Source organism: Schistocerca serialis, chromosome 2 (genome assembly GCF_023864345.2).
Source record: "Schistocerca serialis cubense isolate TAMUIC-IGC-003099 chromosome 2, iqSchSeri2.2, whole genome shotgun sequence".
NCBI classification, from domain to species: domain Eukaryota; kingdom Metazoa; phylum Arthropoda; class Insecta; order Orthoptera; family Acrididae; genus Schistocerca; species Schistocerca serialis.
The window spans coordinates 38761110-38774199 of NC_064639.1; the positions used below are offsets into that span (position 1 = coordinate 38761110).

Genomic DNA, 13090 nt, shown 5'->3' on the forward strand with positions numbered 1-13090 from the left:
GTATGGCTCCTAAGACAGGTGCACTAAAGTACCGTGTTGTCCAATGACGGTTCGAAAATTATTAGTATTGCACGATTTAAGCAACGGACGACAGAAATACAGTGACCCATCAGTGGAGCATGGCTTCGAGACTTGTCCACTACCATGTCATATCATTCTAGTCCTGTTCATCCTTTATTTATGTAGCATATTTGCACAGTGGATGACAGTGAGGTGGTGTTCCGTGAGCTGACTGAGTTTCCAGACAGGTGCACCTTGGCGCCGTGTTACTGAATGCTGCTAGTCGTTTTATTTGTGTTGCATATTTTGCCCAGTAAACAGCAGTGATTCAGCCACCAGAACGTTCAGCATGGTTTCCAGACAGGCGGACGATAGTGCCGTGTTGTTCAGTACCTGTTCGCGTTTTGTTTATGTTGTATACTCGCATGTCGGAGAGAAGCGAGACAGTGTTATGACGTAAGAAGAGTTACCAGTTCGCTGTGTCGTTCAGTGCCTGCTAGCCCTTTATTTGTGTTGCATCTTTTGTACAGAAGACAGCAGTGAAGCAATGAACTGTGAGCTGGATGGAGTTTCCAGAGGAGTGTGCCACTGTCCAGTGTCGATGAGCACCTTCCCATTGTTTATGTTATGCTGTGTATGTTTAGTAACATACAGGGTTTGTTTAGCTTGTTGTACACAGTGAAAGGCTGTGTCGCCTGTGCTGAACAGCCTTTCTAGGCAGTTGTGCCAGAGCCTAATGCTGGCTCTTTGTTCAGTTCTGCTGTATATCCTATATCTGATGTAACGATTGCGTTTGTGTTTCGTATTGTGCACAGTGGGAGGCAGTGAGGCGGTTACCCACGAGCTGTCCAGGCTGTCCAGACAGGTGCGCCACAGCCCCATCTCGTTCAGCGCCTGGTCGCTGTTCAGCATTCACGCCACGCTGCTGACCGCCTTCACCTCCTACGTGGCCACCTACACCATCATCCTGCTGCAGTTCGCTGTGGCCAACACGGGCTGCCCCACGACCAGTCTCGTCACGTCTGCCATTAATGAGACTACCTCACCTATGCCGTCAAACGTTCTGTAATATTCTGTCTTATATTCCTTTGTAACATCTGATGTACTGTGCCAAGTAAGAGATTAAACAAAATAAAAGCTGCATCCTACATTTTGAAGGGGAGCTTTATCAAAATAAAAGCTACATCATCAATTTTGAGGGAGAAGAACAGGTAGGGAGGAAGGTAAGATCTCGATGGAGAATAATTTCTGTGACATTACCTATTCACAAAAATCGTTCACAATATATATACACTTAACCGTATGTTTATATGTTGTAATGTAGTCAAATTACACATAAATAACAGCCTTCTATCACAATCTACGCTGACGTCACAGATCGCCACAAATTCTTTTTTTTTCATAACTATCAGTAATTTATTCACTCTCCTCACGAGGTTCGTTGTTGTTGCTATCTTCCATCTGACTGGACACACAGCTCTTCTTTAACACCTGGATGATGTTTGGTTTATATTATGTAATGTTGAACGATGTCTCTGTGAACTTGCCAGCTGTAATGTGTTCACGATCCCCATCTCATAACCAACATCAACACAGCTTTTTGAGTTAGCTTTTCATTGTTCCCTTTTTATCACTGAATCATGCACCTGGTGTTTTCTGGCCGTATCTCCAGTTATAGCCATGAGATTTGTCTTCTGTATAGCAGATGTGAGATGATCTGTAAAGGCATCCGACAGTGTCCTAATAGCTCCCCTGCCATGCAGAACATCAAGCCTGCAATTCCAAACAACAGCTATCCAGTCCATCATTAATTCTGTTGGCATCCAGCCTTTTTTTCGCAACAAACCATTAATAGCCTAAAGAAATTTTCCTTGGACAACGTTTTACGTTTCAGGAAAAGATATGGTGGCAAATTTGTTCCCTCTTCAGTAATTGCTAACATCATAGCAATTCTTTCATTTTCGTCTCCAGTTGTTCACGATGAAATACTATTTTCCCCTTTACAGACCACTGTCATATTGCTTAGTATGTTCCAAAAATGGGTATCTCATTGGAATTGCCAATATGGTGCAGGGCTGGGACAGCAAAGTATTCAGCATGTGAGTAGTGCCCTTGTACACGTGCAAAGTGCTCTCGTTCGGCTCCACACTTACCCCACCACCATACCACGCTGTCTGAGCATGAGGAGGAGGAAGAAGGGGAACCTACGCATGTGTCACATTTAGATGGCAATGAAGTCGCACTGCAAAGTCTTGGTTTTATATTTCTCAACAACATAGATCGCAGACAAAACAAATTTTCACGCTTATGTAATTATTTTTGTCGCGCCTGACGCATAATATTTCTCTGGTGCAAACTATCGATATACAGACCCATGCAGACAATTTCACAGAATTCTGCACTCCGTTTCCCATGTAATCGTGACTTATTTGGTTCCATAATCGGCAGAAAGTTCTTCCTGACTTGTGGAACAACGACTCCCATCTGTCTATCGTTGTAGTTTTTTTGCTCCTTCACCCTCAATTAAATCTTTAAATTCTTTCTGCATAGTGTTGTAACGTCGTCCCATAGCGAATTACGTGACCGCGTAATAGATATTGAGAATTCTCATCCTTCTCTTTCTTTTTTCGTGACTATAGATCGCTAGGCTGCCTTTTTTTGTGCATACAGTCACTTGACCTGTGAATTTCCTTTATACCATGAACAAATAGTGTGAAATAACTAGTGATCGAACCACGATTCTGCCAAACTGATGAAAGTAGTGTTGACAAAAAAAAATCCACACGACAATCCTAAATGAAATGTCACATTGTACCGAGTACTTCCGATAAAGGCCGAGCAGATGAGGAAGGCCCAGTCTCAGCCGACATGCATGGAGCATCTCCTGCTCATGTGCAGTTTTGCACGCTGTGGCTGACTGTGTAGAGTAAGAGTGCTGCTGCCTCCTCTACATCACGTGCCTCTGGAAGTTCCTGAGTTTCTCACTAAAATCTTCTGGCAGTCCCTGTGCTGATGAAGTACTTCTATTCCTAAACCTTAGGCACCAACCGAGGCTCCCACAGCATTCTGTCTGTCGTATGTTTAAGGTATTCATAATTTTCAAGGCCTTGATCTGCATTATCTGGAGAGATAGGTATCCCATATTTCTTAGTACCTCATACAAAGGAAAGAAGCATTTCCCAGATTTTTGCCCAACTATAGGATTTACTTAATGGAACGGCAATTTGTGGCTTATTCTCCAATGAGATCCAATGCTACACACGAGATTCGTCGAAACCACACTTCTGCCATCTATGTTGGACGTCTTATTTTTATTTTTATTTACAGGTCAAGTTCCGTAGGACCGAATTGAGGAGCAAATCTCCAAGGTCATGGAAGGTGTCAGTACATGAAATTACAACATAAAAGTAATAACAGATAAAAATAAAATGTTTATGGACCCGAAGAAAGTCAAGCCATAAGTTTAAGTAAACACAATCAACAGTACAACAAGAATCAGCTTAATTTTTCAAGGATCTCCTCGACAGACTAGAAGGAGTGCCCCATGAGGAAACTCTTCAGTTTCGATTTGAAAATGCGTGGATTACTGCTAGATTTTTGAATTCTAGTGGTAGCTTATTGAAAATGGATGCAGCAGTATACTGCACACCTTTCTGCACAAGAGTTAAGGAAGTCAAATCCAAATGCAGGTTTGATTTCTGCCGAGTATTAACTGCAAGTTGCTTGTTCTTGGAAATAAGCTAATATTGTTAACAGGAAATGACAGTAAGGAATATATATATATATATATATATATATATATATATATATATATATATATATATATATATATATATATATATATACTGAGAGGCCAGTGTCAAAATACCCAGACTCGTGAACATGGGTTGACAAGAGGTTGTGAACTAACACCACTTATTACCCAAACTGCCCGTTTCTGAGACAAAAATATCATTTTAGGATTGGAAGAGTCATCCCAAAATATAATACCATACGACATAAGCAAATCAAAATAAGCAAAGAAGACTAATTTTCGTATTGGACAATCACTCACTTCAGTTACTGTTTGAATAGTAAAAATGGCAGCATTAAGTCGTTGAACAAGATCCTGAACGTGGGCTTTCCATGACAGTTTGCTATCTAACTGAACACCTACAAATTTGAACTGTATAGTTTCACTAATCATATGCCCATTCTGGGAAATTAAAACGTGAAGCTTTGTTGAATTGTGTGTTAGAAACTGTAGAAACTCAGTCCTACGGTAATTTAGCGTTAGTTTATTTTCTACAGGCCATGAACTTATGTCTTGAACTGCACTGTTTGAAACAGAGCCAATGTTGCACACAACATCCTTTACTACCAAGCTAGTGTCACCAGCATACAGAAATATTTTAGAGCTAACCGTAATATTAGAGGGCATATCATTGATATAAATAAGTAACAGGAGTGGCCCCAACACTGATCCCTGGAGCACCCCCAAATTGACTGTACTCCGCTCAGACCCCACATCACAGCCATTCTCAACACTGAGAAAAATCGCCTTTTGCTGTCGGTTTCTAAAGTAAGAGGTGAACCAATTGTGAGCTACTCCCTGTATTCCATAATGGTCCAACTTCTGGAGCAATATTTGGTGATCAACAAAATTAAACACCTTAGGTAAACCAAAACTATACCTAGAATTCGAAACCTTTTGTTTAACCCATCCAGTACCTCACAGAGAAAAGAGAATATAGCATTTCCAGTTGTTAAACGACTTCTAAAGCCAAACTGTGCATTTGGTAGCAAACTGTGTGATATAAAATGATCAATTATCCTTTCATACACAGCCTTCTCAGTAAGTTTAGCAAAGACTAGTGGCATAGAACTAGGACTAAAACTGTCTTAATTATCCTTTTCTCCCTTTTTATAAAGCGGCTTTACTACTGAGTACTTTAATCGTTCAGGAAACTGACCATTCCTAAAAGGAAAATTACAAATATGGCTAAATACAGGGTTAACACATCCAGCACAGTACTTCAATATTCTGCTAATCACTCCATCATATCCATGAGAGTCCTTAGCCTTCAACAATTTAATTATTGACTCAATCTCCCCCTTGTTTGTATCACAGAGCAGTATTTCAGACATCAATGTTGGAAAGACATATGCCAAGAGAGTTATATGATTCCCTTTAGAAACTAAATTTTTATTTAATGCACCAGCAATGGTCAGAAAATAACTGTTAAGTATTGTACATATATCTGCTTTATCAGTAATAGAAATACTTTTACTACAAACTGCCTCTATATCGGCGTCCTTGCACTTCCTTCACAACTGACGATATGGTTTTAATTTTATTCTGTGAAATAGCTATTCTGTTTGCATACCACATACTCTTTGCACTCCTAATAACATTTTAAGCACTTTACAGAACTGTTTGTAATGGGCTACTATAGCTTGATTGTGACTATTTCTAACATTTTAATCACACAGCAAATAGCTGCAAATTTGAAATTTGCATCATAATTATCCAGAAGAGCAAAGTTTGTCAACGATTTTGAAGGTTATCTATACATGAAGGATCAGGAAGGGGATCGGTGCTCGTGAAGCAGGTGAAAAATGCGGTATCTATTAACATGGAAAGTGGGAAGACGGTATTTGCATATACATGGGAGAAATATCTTTGATGTTTAAATGAACTGAGTTGCCAGATCTGCACATTTGTGATAGTTGAATAAATATTAAATAAATAACTTGGCCATATTCATCTGTTGCACAACGAATACCAGTGGGACGCAAAAATGGGAGTCTGTGAAGGAATAAGTAAGTATCTGTTCTGCTAAAAATATAACGTTTATGCAACAACTGAAGAAACTTCTTCTTCTTCGTTTCACCCAACTTTGGGGTACGTTGAATCAATCACTTCTGTGTGTTCTGTGCCTTTCTTTTCGCCCAGTACTGCTTCATTCTTTCTGATCTTGCTTTTCTTTCCTCATCAGAGATGACAATCGTTCTTTTCTTTCTATTTTGGAGCTGGAATCCCTCTTTTCTGTCTTTGCTTATCATTTTTGCGGTCCTCTCTGTGAGCATTTTTTCTGTGATGTGTAGTTCTCTTAAGTGTTTCTCTGTTTGGATAAACCAATTTGGTTTGGATTTTTTATTCCTGAAGTAGTCAAACATTCTTTTTGTAAGTCTATTTGGGTTCATTCTGAGAATGTGCCCATAAAACTCAATTCTTCTTTTCCTCATTGTATCCGAAAGTTTTTCTGTGGTTTTGTAGAGTGTTTCATTTTTGGTATGAATTAGTTTGTCGTTATGAAATTTGGGGCCTAAAATTTTTCTCAATATTTTTCTTTCTTTGATCTCTAGCCTTTCAATTGGGCCATGGTTAGTGATAGATAATGTCTCAGCTGCATATAGTGCTTCTGGTTTAATGACAGTGTTGTAATGTTTTATTTTTGAATTCCATGAGAGGGACTTTTTATTATAAGTATTTTTAGTAAGCTGAAAGGCTAGTTCAACTTTGTTTCTTCTTAATTCTATTGCTTTTTTCTCAAGGGCGTTCCAGCTAATCCATTCACCAAGATATTTGAATTCTTTAACAATTTCGATCTTTTGGTCTCTTACTTTAAGATATTTCATTGGCTTTTTTATATTTGTGATTATTTTGGTTTTTTCAAAAGAAATTTTAAGGCCTATTTTCTCTGCTTGTTTCTGTAATTCGAGGATCTGTTCTTTGGCTTCTTCCCATGTTTCAGCTAGTAGGGCCATATCATCTGCAAATGCTAGGCAATTAACCTTGATGCCTTTGTTTTTTGTTCCTAGTCGGATTCCACTATTGATTTTCTTGTTCCATTCTCTTACTATTTTTTCTAGGGCACAGTTAAATAACAATGGAGAGAGTCCATCACCTTGTCGTACTCCAGTTTTTATCTCAAATAGGTCTGAGAGTTCTCCCATAAATTTAATTTTGGAGTATGTGTTGGTGATGGTTTCTCTAATTAGGTTTGTAGTTTTATTGTCTAGGTTCAATTCTTTTAATATGGAGATTAGAGATTCCCTGTCTATGGAGTCGTACGCCTTTTGAAAGTCAATGAATGTGATGACATACGCTTTTGCTCTCGATTTTTGGTAGGCCATAAGATTTTTGAGGTTTAGAATTTGTTCTGGGCAGGATCTTCCCTTCCTGAAGCCTGCCTGGTATTCTCCAAGTTGACAATCTAGCTGGGGTTCTGCTCTGTTCAAAAGGACTTTAGACAGTATTTTGTATGTTACGTCAAGGAGCGAAATCCCTCTGTAATTGTTGGGGTCTGTTCTGGATCCCCTCTTATGAACTGGGTGAATGAGGGCCATCTTCCATTCACCCGGAATTCTTTCTGTTTTCCATATTTCTTCAAATATGTTTTGGAGAGATTCTATGGCATTTCTGTTGACATTTTTCCACAGTTCAGCTGTAATTTGGTTCTCTCCCGAAGCCTTATAGTTTTTGAGATTCAAAATGATTGATTGTAGTTCCTCGACGGTGGGTGGTTCTGAGTTAGGACTTGTTGAAGTTGAGTTGCTGAAATCCCTTTTTTCAATTGGTTCTTTACAGTTGAGAAGGTTTCTGAAATATTCCCTCAAAATTTTGCAATTATCCCTGTTGTTGTGTGCAATATTACCATTTTTATCTTGTAATTGGAGTGTCGGTGGGCTGTACTTGGTTATTTTTTGTTTAAAAGTTCTGTAAAAGCTCCTAGTCTTGTTTTTGTTGAAGTCTTTGTTGATCTGCAAAAGGAGTTGATCTTCTTGTGCTTTTTTAATTCTTTTGAGGTTTTTACTCACTAGTTTTCTTACACTCAGGAAATTTTGCCTATTATATTCATTTTTCTGAGATTGCATCTGTTGCCATGCTTTCTTTCTTTGCTCAATAAGTTTGTCACATTCCTCTGTCCACCATGCGTGTTTTTTGATTTTGGTTATAGGTGCTATTTGTTCAGCTTTGGTTAGTAGGCTTTCCTTCATTTGATCCCAATTTTGGTTCCTTATATCTTGAGTCGCGAGTGGAAACTCCTTCGAATTCATTATCTTTTCTGGATCGTATCTTCTGCTTTTGGGTTTACTGTTTCTATCTTTCCTTTTGGGGATAATTTTGAGTTTTATTTTAGAAAGATAGTGATCAGAATCCAAGTTTGCTCCTCTGAGTACTTTGATATTTTGTATTTCTGTATGGTGTTTCCATTTTATCGCCACATGATCAAGTTGAAATTCACCCAAGTGTGGGTTTGGTGAGGTCCATGTCTTCTGTTTTCTGGGTAGTCTCTTAAAGGCTGTGGATTTCAGGATCAAGCCATGCGCTTGGCAGAGTTCTACTAATCTGACTCCATTTTGGTTAGTTCTATTGTGCGCTGGGTAGTTTCCAACAATATTTTTGTATTTCTTCTCTTTTCCTACTTGAGCATTGAAGTCCCCCGTAAGTATGATGTTGTGTTTGTCTGGGATCTTTTGCACCACGTCATCTAGTTGTTCCCAAAAACGTTCCACCTTTTCCTTATTTTTCCTATTGTCTTCATTTATGGGGGCATGTGCATTCACAATTGTGTATACTCTATTAGCAGATTTAAAAGTGAGTGTGGAGAGTCTTTCCGATTGTGATTGAAAGCTGATAATGGAGTCTAAAATACTTTTATCTATTATAAAGCCTGTTCTGAAGTGGGGTGTGTTTTTCATTATTCTTTTGCCTACCTTTCCTTTGTATATTCTGAAACCTCCGGAATCAAAATTGTTTTCATCTATGTATCGAGTTTCTTGTAGTGATGTTATAAGTATTCTATGATGTTTGAGGGTATCTGTAAGAAGTTTTAATTTTCCTGTTTTTAAAAGAGAGTTTACCTTGAAAGTAGCTATGTAACTTGTTTTTTTACATTTCAATTTGCTTGATGTCTTATCATGTCCCGATTCATCTCTGTGCAATGCTGCAGACTCCCCAGAATCCGATAGTCTGCTTGCGCACCTTGGTGCGGTGGATTGTCCACATTGTTTCACATTACACTCTTCCATGATTGATAGTATTATGTAAGGGGTGACTCTTCGAGCCACAAATTTACAACCACGGTTGTTAGCCCTGGAGGTTTTTCCCAGCCGCCCCTAACCTGGGGAACAGACGCTGACCAAAGACCGCCCAATGTGAGACAGTCGCCTTTGGACTTCTGGTCCTGAGTTGGTCCACGGGTGGTATTTTATTTCCCACCTACCCTACATATCTGTAGAGCTTTCCCCTATCCGCCACCTGGGGACGCGCCCGGTAGGGGAACAGGTTCCCCCTCGGGACTGAAGAAACTATTAAGCTAAACAACTAATAAATGGCTGATGGTTGCTCTTCTTCATAACAGTGTTGGGTGACTTACAAAATTGTGTTTACAACTGAGTCTTGGAGACCCTAGCACGATTTATCATTAATTATGGGAGCATCAGAAGAATCGTTGAGTGGCGACATTCACGCGCACATACGCATATCACAGAGGTTCAGGACAAGTATAAGAATAAAGAAAAAACTTCACCAGTATGCATTTGCTTACCAAAAGATAGTTCCCTTGGCTTGACTGCACAAAGAAATTGAACAAGAATTCGTTGGTAAAAGTAAACTGTTAATAATTGCACCATGGATGAAATTCTGAAACTAATTTGGAAGTTTTATCATGAGACTCAGAAACTGTGACATGTAGCGATTCTCATAATTCGCGACCGCGAGGTCGCCAAAAACAAAACTTGTGCACAAAATGAGTCAAAAAATTCAGAGTAACTAAGTAAACTGGACAGGATACATTACTATGGGACACCATCTGCGAACTTAAGACTCTCAGATCCGTACCCAACACTTGCTGAGACAAAGGCATGTGGAAACTAGATTACGAACTAAAATAGAAATTAACGACGTTTCAGAAATCCGTTCAGTTATACTACACCCGTGTGATCACCAACGAACTAAATAAATCAGACTGAACTGAGAAGATATATCAAGCGTGCGCATGTTTGAACATGGTAGAGCAGAACAATGGCTTGCATGTGTGGCTAAGAGCAACTGATTATAATGTTCCGAGAAAAGCAACAATAATTCCGTACATCAGTCGATGGTGAGAGAAAGACGTTTATTTTGGATGGAGCTGAACTCTACGATAATAAGACAATGAATAACTACGAATAGGCACACACACTTTGCCGTTGTCCCCGTCTCGCGTCTCCCGGAACACTGCCGTGCGAACTCTGTTTGGAAACACGCGTCCCGTTAACGGGAAGTGCTCAGAGAACTCCCCGTTGTGATGCCAACCTATACAAGAGGTTCGCCCAAGGCGAAAGTAAACCTCTTTGCTACCTCACACGTGCTTTATAGCGTTATCTGTTCTGCCGCAATAGCAGACTACTTTTACTCCCACGGATCTACATACTGACCCTTTTTTTTTTTCTTTTTTTCTTTTTTTTTTTTTTTTTGCACACTCTCATTCGTGCCTTTCATTCATCAAGTGAGAGGAGGAAAGAATGTATATACTTCTGGATTGTCACAGAAGAGACACAGATTATATTGAGATGTCATATATCGCCTCGAGAGTCTCGGGAAAACACAAGAAGGGCTTCAGTCACAAAGGGTGCAGGCCGAACACAGGAAAAACGTAGATAAAGGAACCATCGGTATAACAGTTGTCAATTGTCGTAGCTGTTTTGGGAAAGTACCAGAGCTCCAAGAGCTAACAGAAAGCACTGATGCTGAAATAGTTGCAGGCACTGAAAGCTGGCTGAAGCCGGATATAAGCCCAGCCGAAATTTTTGCAAATAACCGAAGGGTGTTCCGAAAGGATGGGCTAAACACGGTAGGCGGTGGCGTGTTTGTTGCTGTTAGAAACAGTTTATCTTGTCGCAAAATTGAAGTAGATACTTCCTGTGAGCTATTATGGGCAGAGAGTCCTTTTTGGCAACCGGAATAAAATAATTCGATCCTTTTACAGACCTCCCAATTCAGATGATACAGTTGCTAAAGGGTTCAAAGAAAACTTGAGTTTGATTTCAAACGCGTACCCGATTCATACGATAGTAGTTGGTGGTGACATTAATTTATCCTCTATATGTTGGCAAAACTACATGTTTAATTCCGGACGTACGTATAAAGCATCATCCGAAATTGTGCTAAACGCATTCTCTGAAAATTATTTCGAGCAGTTAGTCCATGAACCCAAGCGAACAGTAAACGGTTGACCTCTTAGCACCAAATAATCCTGAGTTAACAACCAGCATCAAAACGGATACAGGGATTAGTGAACACAGGGTCGTCGTAGCGAGACTGAGTATTGTAACCCCCAAATCCTCCAAAAATAAACGAAAAATATACCTATTCAAAAAAGCCATTAAAAATCCACTCGATACCTTCCTGAGAGACAATCTCCACTCCTTCCAAATTAATAATGTAAGTGTAGACCAGACGTGGCTTGAATTCAAAGAAATAGTATCTGCAGCAATTGAGAGATTTATACTAAATATACCGAGCGAGGTGGCGCAGTGGTTAGACACTGGACTCGCATTCGGGAGGACGACGGTTCAATCCCGCGTCCGGCCATCCTGATTTAGGTTTTCCGTGATTTCCCTAAATCACTCCAGGCAAATGCCGGGATGGTTCCTCTGAAAGGGCACGGCCGACATCCTTCCCCATCCTTCCCTAATCCGATGAGACCGATGACCACGCTGTCTGGTCTCCTTCCCCGAACAACCAACCAACCTATACTAAATAAATTAACAAACGACGGAGTTGATCCTCTTCGGTACACAAGACGGGTCAGAACACTGCTTCAAAAACAACGAAAGAAACATGCCAAATTTAAACAGACGATCTTTTACAGAAGCTTGAAATTTAGCACGGACTGCAATGAGAGATGCTTCCACAACGAAACTGTGTCTGGAAACCCGGCAGAAAATCCAAAGTGATTTTGGTCGTATGTGAAGTATACTAGCGGTAAGAAACAATCAATGCTTTCTCTGCGCGATAGCAGTGGAGATACTATCGAAGACACTGCTGCCAAAGCAGAGTTTCTAAACACAGTCCTCCGAAATGCCTCAACAAAAGGAGACGAAGTAAATATTACAGAATTCGAATCAAGAACAGCTGCCAACATGAGTAACGTAGAAGTAAATATCCTCGGAGTAGTGAAGCAACTTCAATCGTTTATTAAAAGCAAGTCTTCTGGTCCAGACTGTATACCAGTTAGGCTCCTTCCAGAATATACTGCTGCTCTAGCTCCATACTTAACAATTATATACAACCGTTCGCTCGACGAAAGATCCGTACCCAAAGACTGGAAATTTGCACAGGTCACTCCAATATTCAAGAAAGGTAGTTGGAGTAATAACATTAAACGCGATATGCAGCAGGACTTTGTAACATATATTGTGTTCAAACATTATGAATTACCTCGAAGAAAACGGTCTACTGACACAAAGTCAACATGGATTTAGAAAACATCGTCCTTGCGAAACACAACTAACTCTTTATTCGCATGAACTATTGATTGCTATTGACAAGGGATTTGAGGTCGATTCCGTATTTCCGTATTTCCGGAAGGCTTTTGACACTTTACCACACAAGCGGCTTGTAGTGAAATTGCGTGCTTATGTAATATCATCTCAGTTCTGTGACTGGACTTGTGATTTCCTGTCAGAGAGCTCATAGTTCGTAGTTACTGGCGGAAAGCTGTCGAGTAAAACACAAGTGATTTCTGGCGATCCCCATGGTAGTGTTATAGGCCCTTTGTTGTTCCTTATCTATATAAACGATTTGGGAGACAATCTGAGCAGCCGTCTTAGGTTGTTTGCAGATAACGCTGTCATTTATCGTCCAATAAAGTCATCAGAAGATCAAAACAATTTGCCAAACGATTTAGAAAAGGTATTTGAGTGGTGCGAAAATTGGCAGTTAACCCTAAGTAACGAAAAGTTTGAGGTCATCCATATGAGTGCTAAAAGGAATTCGTTAAACTTCGGTTGCACCATAAATCAGTCAAATCTAAAGGGCGTAAATTCAATTACATAACTAGGAATTACAATTACGAACAACTTAAATATGATGGAACACACAGAAAATGTTGTGGGG

General features: G+C 39.7%; 1 protein-coding gene across 1 annotated transcript in view; it reads left to right on the forward strand.

Moving 5' to 3' along the window:
* Positions 1 to 13090, forward strand: part of LOC126455425 (uncharacterized) — a 154086-nt gene that overhangs the window by 39642 nt on the left and 101354 nt on the right. Inside the window, exon 2 of the mRNA XM_050091175.1 lies at positions 816 to 1065. Coding sequence (XP_049947132.1) covers positions 816 to 1065 — 250 coding nt within the window. The remainder of the gene's footprint in view (positions 1 to 815; positions 1066 to 13090) is intronic.